Raw genomic sequence first — 17,400 nt, 5'->3', positions numbered from 1 at the left:
CCTAGAGACAGCCTGAGGTAGTCTAAGACACGCCTCCTGTCTCATCATTGGTTCATGCTGCTGCCTGCTTCCGTCCTCAGATCGTCTGCTGCATATCACAGACTCACAAGAAAATAGGTAAATTAAAAGCTTGTTTCCATTACAGCTGAAGTTTGGACATTAGGCAATTTCTGCAGATACACTGAGGCAGTACCTGTTTCAACTAGGTTTCCAGTAATCAATATTGCAAGTATAAATAAGAAATGTATTCATGTTTCACTCAAAGCTGACATACTCCATTTCTTGCTGCCCCCAATGATACTAACAATCTCAGTTTCCTATCAGTAGGGAGAAACCCACACAAACAAAGGGAGAACATAAAAACTCCATGCAGATGTTGCCCTTGGTTGGATCCGAAAATAGGACCCCAGCGCTGCAAGGCACCAGTACTAACCATTGAGCAACTGTGCTGCCCATGAAACTATATTATTGCAAAAAAAATGTTGTTTTCTCCTCCGACTCATGCACTGATTGCTCCCAATTCACAGGCAGAATCAATCTCCAATGAGACAGAGCTTATGAAACTCCTTGAGAGATCAGGTTACAGCAGCAAATCATAGATGTCTATAGAGATGGAACGGGTGACCTGCTGGAAAGAAACAGACTGAGACACTAATAGTGTTCTGCCATCTCGTCCCAATGCCGGATTCACAACTACACTGCTCAGTAGTGCTGTACAGTGTCTTCCATGGTGCTGCTGTAGCTGGAGAATGCTACACCAAGAGATAGGAGAGCATGATCACCTTGTTTCTATATGCGCTGTGTATGGGAGACATCATAGCAGTCCCTCTGCCCACCCTGGAGTGGAGTTCAGGGAAACGTGATAATTAGAGACGGCACCTACCGATGGGGAAAGCCATTTAAAAATTAAAGATACAAGTCATATAAATGGTCAGAAATAGTGTTATTACCCATGTACAGGTTATTTTCAAGAGTCACCAGAACAGATGGTGGCATTTTAAATGTATCCGCTTCCCTTCCTGCCCCTACAGCGGTGTGAAATGTCCCTGGATGATTTATCATTTGTATTGTGAAAGGCCTGGCATCAACCTTAGCATATCATCTACAGACGTACTATGGATTCACCACCCTTCTGTACTGTCTGCATTACCCCTGCTTGGTTTCTACGTGCCAGGCATGTGCAGCTTTGCAGGACACCGTGTTCCTTCTCTCCTTATCACCTGCCTGTGTTGTCTGTTTGTGAGACACCAATGCGGTTCCTAAGTGATGCCGAGGGCTTATCCTTGCTGCTCATCCGACTTCTGGATTTTGCAGCAGCTCCTCTCACGTATGAAGGACATTATTCGTAGTTTCATCTGTAAGCAACAGATTCCAAAATAAATTTATTGTGGCCCCGAGTCAAGCGCTTTAAACACACTTTGGGGGAGATTTATCAAAACTGGTGTAAAGTAGAACTGGCTTAGTTGCCCATAGCAACCTATCAGATTCCACCTTTAATTTTCCAAAGGAGCTCTAAAAAAATGAAAGGTGGAATCTGATAGGTTACTATGGGCAACTAAGCCAGTTGTCCTTTACACCAGTTTTGATAAATCTCGCTCATTGAGTTTTGCTTTCTTTTACCACTGTGACCCTCCTTTTCTCTGCCTCACTGTCCTCTGCCAAAAGTGCATGGCGGGCATCATAAGCCTGAGGTGTCACTGGAGTGAAGGCAAGCAGTGGTGGAGGAAATATCACTGCGGGGTCTTGCAAAACCCCTTGGAGCTCGTGTTCAGGGTGTACACAGACTTTGGACATTACTGAGAACCACAGCAAAAACATATATTTTTTTATTTTACTAACAGATGCCAAATGAATCAGTAAGATAAAAAAACAGGGCCTTATTTATCAAAACTTCTTAAGAGCAAAACTGTCTTCGTTGCCCATAGCAGCCAGTCAGGGCTCAGCTTAAATTTTTTCAAAGCCCTTTAGGAAATGAAAGCTGAGCTCTGATTGGTTTCTATGGGCAACTAAGAAAGCTTTAAGGTGGATTTACATGGCCAATTGTCGGACAGATTATCGTGTAGCTGTGAACACTCGTTCCTGACAATCTGCCCATCACCAGATGAACCAGTGAAGCAGTCATTCATCAGGTGATCCTGTTATTCGCCCAGGCACACCAATCCTCGTTTCTGAGAAGCAGTCTAAACAGCGATCTGCTCCCAGAAATAGTGCAGCTGTACGGGGGACGAGGGATCGCTATTAGTGTTGAACGTAGCAAGCTTCAGATCATAGATCCGAAGTTGATTCGTTCAAAACATTGTTTGAATGCTGTACGGAAATTCGTCTCTGTACAGCATTCAAATGTATGGGCCTCTGTACAGCATTAAAACGAAGTTTGGAGCGAATCGACTTCGGATCTAGGATCCAAAGCTCGATTTGCTCAACACTAATCGCTATAGCCATCCCATGTAAATGCAGCGGTCTCCTTCACTGAACGAGCAGCCGACTGACACCATGGCCCTCAGACCTGAGTTGTGCAAATCTAGCCTAGGTGAAAGACCTGTCGGCTGTCTCCTAAACAGGTGCAATTTACCAAGCCAGTCCCTGGAACACAACCTGCTGGGTGATCAGTACTCCTACATCTTATTAATAAAGCGTGCCAACCCCAGATTTGCAGCATCTTATTTATTCGCACATCTCCATGTCATTTTATTATTTCTGACTTCTGCTGGACTCTTCGCCGCATAGCATGGAGACAACTAGAGTCTGTAGGGTTCAGAGCAGGGTCATACATTGAGTTAATGAGCGTCTATATGGCTTTCACTTCAAGTGTATCCACAAGGCAGATTATCGTCTCATAGCCATCTTTCTCATATTAAATCACCATACAGTAGATCAGGACACGGTTGAGTGTGGGAGTTGACGTCACGCTCTCCTGCGGCTCGACTGCTCCCCTGTCTTGAACGCTCACTTTTTTTCATTTTACATCTACATTATGTTGCATGATCTAATGCTCTGGCCTTGGTTGAGAACAAACACTTCCAGAAAGCTCTCAGGCCTTGGGAAGCATGGAAATGAAACAAAGTCTAAACGGACTTGTACAGAAGATGGATGGTGTATAAGATATTAGTCACCAAGCAACTGAAGAGCGCACTATGTATTAGTCTAGGTATACATCTACAGCACATACCTTCTGGAGAAGGTAATAAACAACTTACTGAGAACGTGTTACCATATCTAACAGCATAGCACACATAAGCTATTTTCCAATAGTCATCGTTAATATTACATCATCATACTTATCATTTATACTTTAGTAGATTGTGAAGACTGGGCTGAAGAGCTGAAAATGTCCCTTCTCCACAAAGCAACATCGATAGGACTGCCTGTCCCAAACCGTGGGTATGTCATAATGGTGTTAAGTGCTCTGGTACATCAGTCTTAATTAGGAAGCGTGGAAAATATTGGCGTTTCCACATTTGACCAATATGTACTGCAGGGCATCGGAAACACAATGTCCTCTTCCTATATCTAAGGCCGATTACCTGATGAACGAGTAAACGCTTGTTCATCGAGCAATTAAGATCTTCGTTCATCGGGCGATTGTGATCTTTCAGCATGCTAGAAGATCAGCGCCAAATACCTGGAAAGCATGGGGACGAGCAATGGCATAATGATCGCTCCTCCTCATGCTATGGAGGAGATCGCTGCATATAATAGCAGTGGTCTTCTATAGTAGTGAGCAGACGATTGCTTACGGGTACTTTCACACTAGCGTTATTCTTTTCCGGTATTGAAATCCGGTAAAGGGTCTCAATACCGGGGGAAAAAAACGCATCAGTTTTGTCCTAATGCATCCTGAGTGGAAAGAAATCCGTTCAGTATGCATCAGGATATCTTCCTTTCAGTCCCTTGTACGGTATTTGACCGGACAAAATACCTCGGCTGCTGCGGTATTTTTCCCCGATCAAAATCCTGCACAGAGATGTATTAATGCCGGTTTTCCAGTCTGCACATGTGTCGGGATTTTGATCTTTGAAAACATTTAAATACCAAATCCGTTATTCCAGACAATACTGAATGAGACTGCCGGATCCGGCAAACAGTATGCAAACTGATATCCTTTTTTTCCAGATCCGTTAGACGGATCCGGTATTTCACCGGATCAGTCTAACGGATCCAGAAAAAAAAACGATATCAGTTTGCATACTGTGCCGGATCAGGAACTGCCTGCCGGATTCTAACAACACTAGTGTGAAAGTAGCCTAGGAAGGAACGTTTACTTCCTGGCAATCCCCTGAAGAATCAGCTGGTGTAATACAGCCTAAAAAAAATAAAAAAAATAAAAAATAAAAACATTCTTACTAGGTTTTAAAAAAAAAAGCAGTGGATGCAAACGGATCCGTCTGACAAATACATTGAAACACCGGATCCGTCTCTCTGGTGTCATCCGGAAAAACGGATCCATTATTTATTTATTTCCTAGATTTAATGGTCTGCGCATGCGCGGACCAGAAGAACGGATCAGTCAACGCAGCAATTTTAATGCCGGATCTGGCACTAATACATTTCAATGGAACTTAGGCATTTCGGCAAGTGTTCACGATTTTTGCCCTGAGAGAAAACTGCAGCATGCTGCGGTATTTTCTCCGGCCAAAAAAGGGACTGAACTGAAGACATTCTGATGCATCCTGAATGGATTACTCTCCATTCAGAATGCATTAGGATAAAACATCAGTTTTTTTTCGGTATTGAGCCCCTATGATGGATCTCAATACCAGAAAACAAAAACGCTAGTGTGAAAAGTACCCCAAGTCATAAATCAGCTCAGAAGATTGTTTGGGAGTAACCTGGAGTCTGAGCTGTTAGATGCCAGTTTTGATGATTTATCACGGAATGGCTTTCTGCAGCTTTTTATGCTTTTTTTTTTTTTTTTTTATGCCACAAAGCTCATTTTTAAATCAAACTCAATTAGAATATTTAAAACACAAAAAAACATGCAATATGACATTTTAATGGCCATTGTTAACATTTTAAAATTCTTGAACAAGTGAAAGTAATGGTGTCGTACAAGCAGAGGCACATAGCATTATAAATCATGATAATGCTGTGCGCTCCTGCAAGTCCGTAACGGAGGATCACACTCGCACACGGAGCACAATTCCCGCAATGGACTTGCTCGTGTGAAACAACCCTTAGGTGTAAAGGCAACACCCCGTTGCTCCAAGTTGCTCATTTGCATACATTACAACATAATTTTTCTCAGCAATGAGGGCACATAAGAACATGGGACCAACACAGATGTCTTCAGCTACCAAGTGACATGTAACATGGTCAGACAGTGTCATAGGTACAAATCTGCTGACAGATGCCTTTCAACCCTGATTGTTTCTGGTAGGGCTGCAACGATTAATCGATGTAATCGATTATATTCGATAACTGGATTCGTTGTCGACGAATCCAGTTATCGAATAATCGCCGATTCGTTGCTATGCGGGCGGTCGCTGCATCTTTATTTTACCTTTTTACAATGACGCTCCTGTAACAGCCAGGCAGAGCGGACGGCGGCGTAACGTCACTCACTCACGTGACACGCCTGCTCCGCCTCCTTCATTCATGAGGTGGGCGGAGCAGGTGCGTCACGTGAGTGGGTGACGTTACGCCGCCGTCCGCTCTGCCTGCTACTGGAGCGTCATTGTAAAAGGTAAAATAAAGATGCACTGATTAGTCAGACTTATAAGCATTGGGGCCGGGGCTGTTATGGGGAGGGGGGAGGATCTGTCTATGGCACTGCTATGGGGAGGGGGGTCTGTGTATAGCACTTCTATGGGGAGGGGGGGTCTGTGTATAGCACTGCTATGGGGAGGAGGGGGGGTCTGTGTATGGCACTGCTATGGGAAGGGGGATCTGTGCACTGTTATGAGGAAAGGAATCTGTGCACTGTTATGCCCATAACAGTGCACATATCCCCCTCTCCATAACTGCGCCACCCACAGATCCCCCTCTCCATAACTGCGCCACCCACAGATCCCCCTCTCCATAACTGCGCCACCCACAGATCCCCCTCTCCATAACTGCGCCACCCACAGATCCCCCTCTCCATAACTGCGCCACCCACAGATCCCCCTCTCCATAACTGCGCCGCCCACATATCCCCCTCTCCATAACTGCGCTGCCCACAGATCCCCCTCTCCATAACTACGCCGTCCACAGATTCCCCTCTCCATAACTACGCCGTCCACAGATCCTCCTCTCCATAACTACGCCGTCCACAGATCCTCCTCTCCATAACTACGCCGTCCACAGATCCCCCTCTCCATAACTACGCCACCCACAGATCCCCCTCTCCATAACTACGCCGCCCACAGATCCCCCTCTCCATAACTACGCCACCCACAGATCCCCCTCTCCATAACTACGCCGCCCACAGATCCCCCTCTCCATAACTGCGCCGTCCACAGATCCCCCTCTCCATAACTGCGCCGTCCACAGATCCCCCATAATAGTGTCATCCACAGATCCCCCATAATAGTGTCATCCACAGATCCCCCATAATAGTGTCATCCACAGATCCCCCATAATAGTGTCATCCACAGATCCCCCATAATAGTGTCGTCCACAGATCCCCCATAATAGTGTCGTCCACAGATCCCCCATAATAGTGTCGTCCACAGATCCCCCATAATAGTGTCGTCCACAGATCCCCCATAATAGTGTCGTCCACAGATCCCCCATAATAGTGTCGTCCACAGATCCCCCATAATAGTGTCGTCCACAGATCCCTCATAATAGTGTCGTCCCCAATTTGTTTTAATATGGCCTTTGAACATCATTTTTCAAGTAAGATCATATAAACCTCTCTGTTTTGTAATTTTGTCGTTTTTCCCGATTAATCGTAGAAATTAATCGGCAACTAATCGATTATTCAAATAATCGTTAGCTGCAGCCCTAGTTTCTGGACACGATTTGACTAAAAGAAATCCCCCTGACCACAGGAGACGAGGTTGGAATTATGATAAGCTCTTGTAAGTTCAGGCTCTGTCATAACAGCAAAATGCCAAAATACACAAACTTTTCTTAATATTCCCAATATCCTGGACATACAGTGCCTTGCAAAAGTATTCATCCCCCCTTGACTTTTTTCGTATTTTGTTACATTACAACCTTAAGTTCAATGTTTTGTTAATCTGAATTTTATGTGATTGATCAGAACACAATAGTCTAAGTTGGTGAAGTGAAATGATATAAATTTATAAATAAAACTATTTTTCAAAAATAGAAAACAGAAAATGGGCATGTGTGTATGTATTCACCCCCTTTGTTAGAAAGCCCATAAAAAGCTCTGGTGCAACCAATTACCTAAGTGTCACATGACCTGTCATTACATATACACACCTTTTTTTAAAGGCCCCAGAGGCTTAAACACCTAAGCAAAAGGCATCACTAACCAAACACTGCCATGAAGACCAGGGAACTCTCTAAACAAGTAAGGGACAATGTTGTTGAGAAGTACAAGTCAGGGTTAGGTGTTAAAAAAAATATATCCAGATCTTTGATGATCCCCAGGAGCAACATCAAATATATCAGAACCAAATGGAAAGAACATGGCACAACAGCAAACCTGCCAAGAGACAGCCGCCCACCAAAACTCACGGACCTGGCAAGGAGGGCATTAATCAGAGAGGCACAACAGAGACTGGAGTTTCTGTACATAGGACGATAAGCCATATGCTCCATAGAGTTGGGCTTTATGGCAGAGTGGCCAGAAGAAAGCCATTACTTTCAGCTAAAAACAAAAAGGCACATTATGAGTTTGCTTAAAGGCATTTGGGAGACTCCCAAAATGTATGGAGGAAGGTGCTCTGGTCGGATGAGACTAAAATTGAACTTTTCGGCCATAAAAAAAAACGCTATGTCTGGCACAAACCCAACACATCACATCACCCAAAGAACACCATCCCCACAGTGAAACATGGTGGTGGCAGCATCATGCTGGGGGGATGTTTTTCAGCAGCCGGGACTGGGAAACTGGTCAGAGTTGAGGCAAAGATGGATGTGCTTAATACAGTGATATTCAGCAAAACCTGTACCACTCTGTGCGTGATCTGAGGCTACGACGGAGGTTCACCTTCCAGCAGGACAATGACCCCAAATGCTTCACAATAAATAAAAATTAAACATCTTCAAAGTTGTGGGAATGTTCTGTAAATTAAATTATGCAAATCCTCAAACAATCCATGTTAATTCCAGGTTGTGAGGCAACAAAATCAGAAAAAAGGCAAGGGGGGTTAATACTTTTGCAAACCACTTGTAAGCACTAAAATTTAATTTATTTTTCCAAGCCATAAGCTTCCCTAAACAAAGTCCCAGGAGCTGTTCTACTCTTTTCTACTGTGGTACAGAAGAAAAGCACCCAGGATTTTTTATTTGTTAGTATATTTTTTTGGGTACCTTTCACGTAATATCCAAACCGCTGACAGCTAGTTTATCCCAGTGACATTGCTGCTGTGGCAAGGTACCCTGGGCAGGAAGCACCGGTTCCAATAAGGAAATGATAGATCAGCCCCACCTGTTATGTACATTGCAGAACTGTGCAAGCACAAAGGGTTTAATAAATCAGCAAATATTATCCTGTCTGGGTATTAGAGAACAGGTATTGTGTTGTAGCGTCTAAGCCTTGTCATCCAAGATATGCAGGCTACATAATGGTTCAGGTCCTCAAAACCTACTATAATCGTACTTAACATATATGTACTTAAAGGGGCTGGCTCGTTGTGGACATTAGGGGCATATCACTAGGCTAGGCCCCCAAAGTCTGATAGGTGCAGGTCCCACCTCACTTAGAACAGAGCCTGCAAAGTGCCGGGGGGCACACCACGCATGCGTGACCATCCTTCATTCATCTCTATGGGGCTGTCTAAAATAGCCGAGTGCTCGGCTATTTTCACAAGTCCCTCTGAAATAAATGAGAAGCGCACTGTGCAAGCGCAGCCACCACTCCATTCACCTCTATGGGGCTGATGGTCTATTTTCGTCAGTCCCATAGAAATTACTGGAGGGAAGTTATAGGAGGGGGGCAAGAATCATAGGGAAGCCATGTTGGGGACCAAGGGGGAAGTGCTGGGAATAAGTAAGTAGAGGGTTGTCATGGTGGGGACCAAGGTTTAGATGGGTGCCATGCTGGGTATCAATAATTAGACATGTGCCACATTGGGGTCCAAGAATTAAAGGGGTCCCACGTTAAGGACTATGAACTACATGGGTGTCATGCTACGGAGAATAAATTATAAGAGTGCCTTTCTGTGGGCCAAGAATTAGAGGGGTGCTATACTGGGGACAAAGTAGATTGGTACCAGACTGAATGAGGGGCCGCGGAACGGAGATGCAGACAGAACACTGTGTGCTGTCCGCATCTTTTGCAGCCCCATTAAAAATGAATGGATCCGCAACCGTTCCGCAAAATTGCGGAACGGATGCAGACCCTTTTTGCGGATGTGTGAATGGACCCTTAGGCTTTTTTCACACTATGTTTGGGGTTTGCATTCAGCAGGAGAAATGCTTAAAGTGGCCAAAAAGTCCTTAGTTATATAAAAAAAATAATAACTCGCACACTCCTCACCCCTGCAGAAGTGAACATCAAAAGTGAATGTTCAAAACAGGAGCCAATATGGCTACACTGTGACAATCTGCAACAGTTCCTGCTACATACGGCACAGCAGGTTCCGTGTCTGAGACCATGTGTGTATCAAACCAGACATGTATACAAGCTGTCAGACAGAGAATCTTGCAAGGAGATGTTGAGTACCAGGGGCTATTAGAACTACCGTACGTCAGACAGCTGCAATTTTTTAAAGGGCACCTGTCATTTCAAGTGGCTTTTCAGAATAATTTGTCGCATGTGTATATGAGGAATAACACTAATTGGTCATCAAATGACTTGTATTCTGCATTTATCATCAGTTTTCCTTCTGCAAGCTCCATCTCTAATTGGCTTCTTTCAAACGAGCATATAGAAATCCATCCGAATTCAGACTCATACGCATTCCAGAAGATATACCATTCAGATTGTCATCAGTATTGCTTCAGTAATTCATCCCGGTGCACATTCCTTGCACATCATATTACATACATAATTCTTCCTTTCTCCATTTTTGATGCATTCCCATAGACTATAATGTGTGTAGCAAATATGCAGAAGACGACATGCTGCGTATTGCAAATACTGATGGTAATTATACACCCATGTAACAAGCCCTATATAAACATTAGGAGCAGATTCCGGTACACAAAATATGCGCCATATATGGATTGCAAATATGCTTGTGTGAAAGAGACCGTTGTCCGTTTTCTATGAGATAGTGGGTGGAGACTAGCTGCTGTGATGTCTTCCCATAGAATGCACATACAGAGAAGAGGAGATCCCACTCCCTGATCTCTCTATAGTATACCCTCATAAACAGAAGCAGCATGGAGAATATTATACTGCAGTCCTGAGCAGTGTAGCTGTGAATCCAGCACGGGGAAAGACAGAACATGTACTAGAATCCCTGCCTCTGTCCCCTTTCAGCATGCCATTGATCCCCCTCCCCAGGGGTCAAGTCCTGGGAAAAAAAGTGTGGGAACTCACCCAAGATCCACTGCAACCCCCCCCCCCCCCCTCCAAAAAAAAAAAAAAAAAGCACAGAAAATCTAGCACGCTGTAATTTGTGTAGCTGCGGACTGAGCCAAATGTACACATTGTGATCAAAACACAATATCATAGTGCCATCCTCTCCCCCTGTCCCCTAATGTGCCAGTATCAAGTTCCTCTCTCCTACCCCCTTCATGTGCCAGTATCATGGCGCCAATAGCCCGCCTCCCCCGTGGCAGTAAAGTAACAGTCCGGTATTTAAAAAAAAAAAAAACACTTTTAGAAAAGTTTGTCATGGGATTCGAACTCATGACCCCTACACATCAGAGGCAAGGCATATGCCCTCACAGCTATAAAAGCTGTCTAGCTAATAACTTAAAAAAAATATATATAAGACTTCTACTGTAGGTAACTTTGCCCACTGTGTATGGATGTAGCAGAGCTGGGTGTGTTGGGGCAGCTGTCATGTGTATGGTTGTACACTAGGTATCAGTAGGAGTCTTAAAAAAAAAACACTTTTAGAAAAGTTTGTCCTGGGATTCGAACTCATGACCTCTACACATCAGAGGCAAGGCATTTACCCCCACAGCCATGAAAGCTGTCTAGGTAGTTGCTTAAAAAAAAAAAGACTTCTACTTATACCTAGTGTACTGATACCTAGTGTACAACCATACACATGACAGCTGCCCCAACACACCCAGCTCTGCTACATCCATACACAGTGGGCAGCTGTCATGTGTATGGTTGTACACTAGGTATCAGTACACTAGGTATAAGTAGAAGTCTTATATATTTTTATTTTTTTTAAAGCAACTACCTAGACAGCATTCATGGCTGTGAGGGTAAATGCCTTGCCTCTGATGTGTAGAGGTCGTGAGTTCGAATCCCAGGGACAAACTTTTCTTAAAGACATTCTAAATGATCTCCTATGTGTCAGCTGCGAAGTGACTGAACATACTCGCAGCGTATTAGGCCGACAGAAGAAGTGAAGGAGATGATGTCAGTAGGGGGCGGGGCGCCATGAGAGGAGTCACAGACAGCAGCAGCACCGCACAGACAGCTGTGAAGCCGCTTAGCCTGCCCTGCACAGTGCACTTCACCCCCTGATTTCAGCCGCGTTCTCCTGGCTTGAGGCTTGAAAGGGAACGGCGTTCCTGCCATGAAAGACTTCAGTGGGAAGTATGTAGCCTGACCCCTCACTGATCAGATAACCCGACTCCTCAGGTATGTGTCTTGAGGGCGACTGACCTGTATGAGGCAAGGGAGGAGAAGAAGTGGCTCATAAGGGGCCAATTTATGCACATTTTGTACGGTTAAAGTTCTAAAGCGGACCTGTCACCACGCCTAACATGCCTATTTTAATAGCTTCATGCATTCTCCATGTAATAACAATTCTGGAGCCTCTAGTCTTATGGCTCTATGTTGTGCCATTACTTTATTATTTCTACTAGAAGTTATGAATGAATTGCTAGCAGTCTACAGTAAGGGTACAGATGGGGGGTAACCAGTTGGAGGGGGGGTCCCTGCACAGTCTTACTGTATCCAATCAGTGCTGCCATTGTCAGACTGTGCAGGGACACACTCCCAACTGGTTACCTCCCCTCTGTCCCCTTACTGCAGACTGCTAGCAATTCATTCATAACTTCTAGTAGAAATAATAAAGGAATGGCACAGCATACAGACATAAGAATAGAGGCTCCAGAATTGTTAGTATATGGGGAATGCATGAAGCTATTAAAACAGGAATGTCAGGAGAGGTGACAGGTCCTCTTTAAAAGCTCCAGCTCTAAATTTGGGAGCACAAGAGATAAACAACAGCTATCACCCCTACCTTTCTACAAACAACCGCTCTACTCCATGTTTATTCAGTACAGAGAAATCTGTGACATTTACCTAAAGTTATGAACCGGGCACATTTGCTTTTATCAGCCTCATCTGTTTCCCCCGAGATTAGCAGATCTAGGGTGCACAGCAGTCTCCCTTCCCCCACAAATTAAGCTAAACCGTACAGTCGCTGTTATAGAAAACATCTGTCAGATGATTGCAATCTCTTTCTAAAGTTCAACCACTGAATTCTGTTGGTGATGTTGATTCTCATGCTTCAAGGCTTCTTACAATGTTATTGGATTTCTTAAAATAGCATTGGAGGCTTTATTAAAAGATATTTTAAATAAATCTTTCCAAGCATGACAAAGACTGGCAAAGACATCTTTATAAATCTTAATATTAACATCTTAAAAACCAACAATTAATGCAAAATCCACAGCAAAACGTGCACTCCATTAACTGCGCTAGCTTTTCTATTTCACTCTTGTTATAAAAGGTTATTATTGCGTTGGCATCAAATCAATGGCCAGAACTGAGCTACAAAAAAATGTCAAAAAATTTCCATTAACACTATATTTGTCAAAAGTTGGTTTGGCCTAAAACGTAGGGGCCGTATACACAGCATTTTTTTTTTTCTGTGTAATTTTGGCTGAAATCCCGCCGCCGCCCTCTTCCTTTCTGCCTCCCATTCTTTACAACAGGAGGCGGCGCTGAAGATCGCAGAGCGGTGGTTTAAAGCCAATGAATTGACCCTTTGCCGTGCGGCTGTGGTGTGCCTCCCATGGAAAAGAATGGGAGGCAGACAGGACGCAGTCTCTGGCGGGATTTCTGCACGGCCGTCCGCTCAAAAATTCCACGGTAGAAAATGCTGTGTCAACAGCCCCTTAGATACATTTTTTGACTTTACGACAGGCCAAAATGCACTTTTTAATTACCGTAATGTATTGCAATTTGCTCCAAAACAAAACCCTATATTTTTTTTTTAATTAGATTGGTGGATGAGATGCCAGTCATGAAATGATTGCAATGCTAAATATATATAATTGCCCCCACTACTGTCTGTGCCTGGATCATGCAGAAAATGCTGCAGACCGACAGTCTTGTCGAAATCACAGGTGTTAATTTCCATTGCTGATCTCTTCCATCTTCAGCTGGTGCTTGGCTAAGGGGCAGGGATTTGCAACAGGGGCAGGGTTTGACGTCTTTTTGCCCATCTGCAGGCAGGGTATAGCAGGGAGGCTCCTTACTCCAGCCATTTGTCTTACAGCCTGGACAGGATTAAGAGAAAGTTATTTCTTGTAATTTTGTGTGCATTTTCTGTGCTCCCTATTATGTTAAAAGCCAAGATTCAGACCAAATTTGCTCCCAAAATAGGAACTGTCAGTCAACTGTTCTTATGGGTCTGTGATGTGTTGTTGACCATCATATAGCGGGTATCTTCTACCCATAGGTTTCCAGGTTTATCACTGGAAAGCAGACTGCATAAACCAGCCCGACAGAGGCTAAAAGGTCACTATTTTGACCTCCGTGTGTGTTTGGGTGGGGGGGTGGAGGGACATTTGACATATATGCGCTGGAAGATTTCCCAGATAAAATGGCAAACACTGCAAAAAGCAATTTGAAAGTATACTCAGAGCCATGAATGCTAAAAAAAACTGCTAGACATTATTTAGGACATAAAGGTTCTCTTACCTGTTTCCAGAGAAAGTCATCATTCTTGTTAAGCCACCAAGATATGATGAGATGCAGAGAAGACAGGACCACCCCACTCAACACTGCTGCTCTCATGCGCACAGGAAGCAGGGTGTAAATGATGTAGATGAAGAAAACACTCCACCAGATCCCTTCAGATGCACTACGTGGGGAGACCATAAGAACCCCAAGAATTTGCACTGCAAACAGGACGGCAATAACTAAATAACTGACAATCCACATATAGTCTTGGTGAAAGCCATTACGGTTGCAGACCACCATGAGTGACAGAAAGAGGGCCATAGCAACGGCAAGTACTGAAACATAAAGTACCTGAGGCTCACCATGCGTGCAATGAAAAATAAGCATGACAAGACACACCAGCACCAGTGCACCCATTAACATAGTCAGACTGCTCTGGTTCATCTGGAAGAAATAGCGTTGGTACAAACGCTCCAGTTTGGCAGACTGAAACTTCTTTGATTGGAACACTTGAAGAAACCTTGCCCAACACTCTCTAGGGGTTAGATGGTGCTCACCCTCATCCATGCCAACTGCTTCAGTTGAGCCCATTTTTGAGCCTTTGGTCTCTCCGTCCTCAAAGCCAAGGGCCACAGATTTTAGTCCCAGGTCACCCCCTGTCCCTTTTTTTCCATAATGGTCCTCTTGCCACGTGCAGCGGAGGCCTACGTTCTTGCGGCTGTTACGCTCCATCTCAGGGTCCTGTAGGCAGCTCATGTAACGGGGGCCACACAAAGATGTGTTTTTGCGCTTGCCTTTCTTCCCATTGCGCTCCCCCCATGCTGTTTTACGTTCATCCACTTTGGGGACCAAGATGCCACTAAACCACGACATTCTGCTGCAGGTAAGATAAAAAATATTCAGGGGCAGATACAATCAACACTAACACTAATTTCTGTACATAATTGGCTAAAAAGGGATTTAACCCCTGTAGCCCGATGCTGCATGTGAAACACGGAAAAGTGGATCCAGTAAGCACGGTTGTCTTTAATATTAAGGAATATGCACTTTGTACTTACCTCTCCTGAGTGAGATGTGGCAGCTTCCCAGAAGCTCCTGGCTGGGTAGGTGATACACGGCATTTATTCCGTCGGGTGGAGAGGTGGGGAAGGACCTCTGCTTCTGAGCTTGCTAATTCAATGGCATTGGGAGGAAGATCGGGAGAGACTTCAATTGGGCACCTGCAAATCAACATAGCATAGCATTAGATGACGCTTGGGCTACTTTCACACTAGCGGCAGGCTTCTCCTTTCTTAGTTTTATTCCGGCCACCTCTCTGCATGTTTGCCGTGCTGCCGCCAGAACTCCGGCCTGCCCCCATTACAGTCAATGAGGCTGGAGCGGACCTCCGGCGGCACGCTTGCAATAGCGGCAGCACGGATCCAGCAGGCTGTTCAACCGCCGGAACAGCCTGCCGGAGAAGGCTGCCGCTAGTGTGAAAGTAGCCTTATCAATAAACAGCTGCCATTATTTGACAGAATAATGAACACACGTGGCTGAGGACACACGTGTAGCAGACTACTGGCTACCCCTAAAATGGCCAGTAATTTGAGACGTTAACGCGCCTATTCTGAATTGGACAATTGATAAGTAATAAGTTGGGTTCATATTTGAGGAGGAGAGGCCTACATTACAGATTCCGGCAAAAAATTCTAGATAAAACATGGTGTTTGGCAAAATGACAAGCAACATAGAACAAATCCAGTTACTGGGCCCTGTCAGGCAATGTTGGTGTCCATCATATCATGTATCCAGGGCTTTGGGCCTTTTTCCCGTTTTTCTGTTCCTAGACCACAAAAATGGAAAACCAGCCACAGATGTGATTCTAACCTAAGCAGCTCATACACATCCAGTTTTTTCAGAAAATCTCTACACCTTTGAAAGGGTCTGAAAATCTAACATTTAGGGGCACAGCTGGACAGTAGAAAAATAAGGAACAGACAGGTTCTGGCCTATCCTTTGTTCAACAGGGGCAGCACCAGAGAGATTTCTGGTAGTTAACATTTTTAAGCAAGTGCCCGCAGTCTGCCCCTTCAAACAGAAGATTCACACTTACCTGATCCACACCACTCTGGTCCTCCATGTTGCCTCCAATTTCCCGTATCTGCACTGTTTTCGTCTAGTGCTGCATGAGCATGGGCACATGCACTGCTCGCTCCAGCAGCGATTTGGCCACAAGCAGCATGTCACCACTGAAGCTGGAGCGGTGCATTCTACCATGGCCATGCTAAGCCGGATGTATACGGTAATGGGACTGGAAGATGGAGCCAGAGTGGAGAACCGGAGCGGTTTGGAGCAGGTAAGTGTGAATCTTCTGTTTCAGACTGCGGGCACTTGGTTAAACACTTGCCATACACATTGGCTAGAAGTTGGTTGATGGTTGAACAGTAGTTGAGCAATCATCAGGTGAACACAGCCATCACAGACACGGCCATACACATTTTAGTCCACATTGGCTGTTACAGTTGTTTAGCCTGCCGATACACGCTTAATGAAACCAGGTGATGGAGGAAAGATCTTTCTGGGAACGTTCCTTCAAAGAAAGATCTTTCATTCACAAACAACCTTTCTTTGAATAAAATATCTTTTGTCCAACTATTGAACGAAAATATTAAACGCATCCGACTTCTTTTCAGACGATAACGGTTTCTTGTTAAATTTTAACCCACAAAGGTTTTTCATTGAAATAGTCCATTTTGATCAACTTTAGACCAAAGTTTATGGGTACCTTTCGTATAGACCAATCTTCCAGTGCACATTTGTGGGCGCGTTATCAGCCACGATCAACCACCGAAAGCCGTTCAACACAACAGACATTAATGGCATTATAACAGGGTATCCCAATGATTGGACCAATAAAGATGAGATGGGGTGCCACACTATGTACAGCACATTGGCTCCTTCAGCTTTGCAGGAACTGCACTATATCCCCATTCTCCTGAACCACTTCTGATGAATCAGAAGAGACCAAGCAGTCCATATGTCAACCATATCCAGTTTTGCTTAGAAACACCACAAAGATCAATATACTTGTACTAGATAAATAGTAGTTTTACTCCACCAGTCTGTCAAACCTGCGGCAATCAGATGATAGCTGGGCCACCCTCCATTTAAAGGGAGTCTGTCACCTCCTCTAAGCATGATGAAAAGCAGTACTACATAAATAGTACCGACATCGCTGACTCCACATCACTAATTTATATGTCCATATTAACTCCTGTTCCTCCACAAACCACCTCTAGAATACATTG

The 17,400-nt window shown here is 44.4% G+C and overlaps 1 protein-coding gene across 1 annotated transcript in view; it reads right to left on the bottom strand.

The window, feature by feature from the left end:
* The window catches only part of ADCY6 (adenylate cyclase 6), a 244,465-nt gene that overhangs the window by 191,079 nt on the left and 35,986 nt on the right, over positions 1 to 17,400 (bottom strand). Inside the window, 3 exon segments of the mRNA XM_044285080.1 lie at positions 14,129 to 14,328; positions 14,668 to 14,987; positions 15,169 to 15,330. Of these exon segments, the coding sequence (XP_044141015.1) occupies positions 14,129 to 14,328; positions 14,668 to 14,987; positions 15,169 to 15,330 (682 nt within the window).

The sequence above is a fragment of the Bufo gargarizans genome, chromosome 3, assembly GCF_014858855.1.
Source record: "Bufo gargarizans isolate SCDJY-AF-19 chromosome 3, ASM1485885v1, whole genome shotgun sequence".
NCBI lineage: Eukaryota > Metazoa > Chordata > Amphibia > Anura > Bufonidae > Bufo > Bufo gargarizans.
This window is presented reverse-complemented; position numbering and strand designations above follow the sequence as displayed.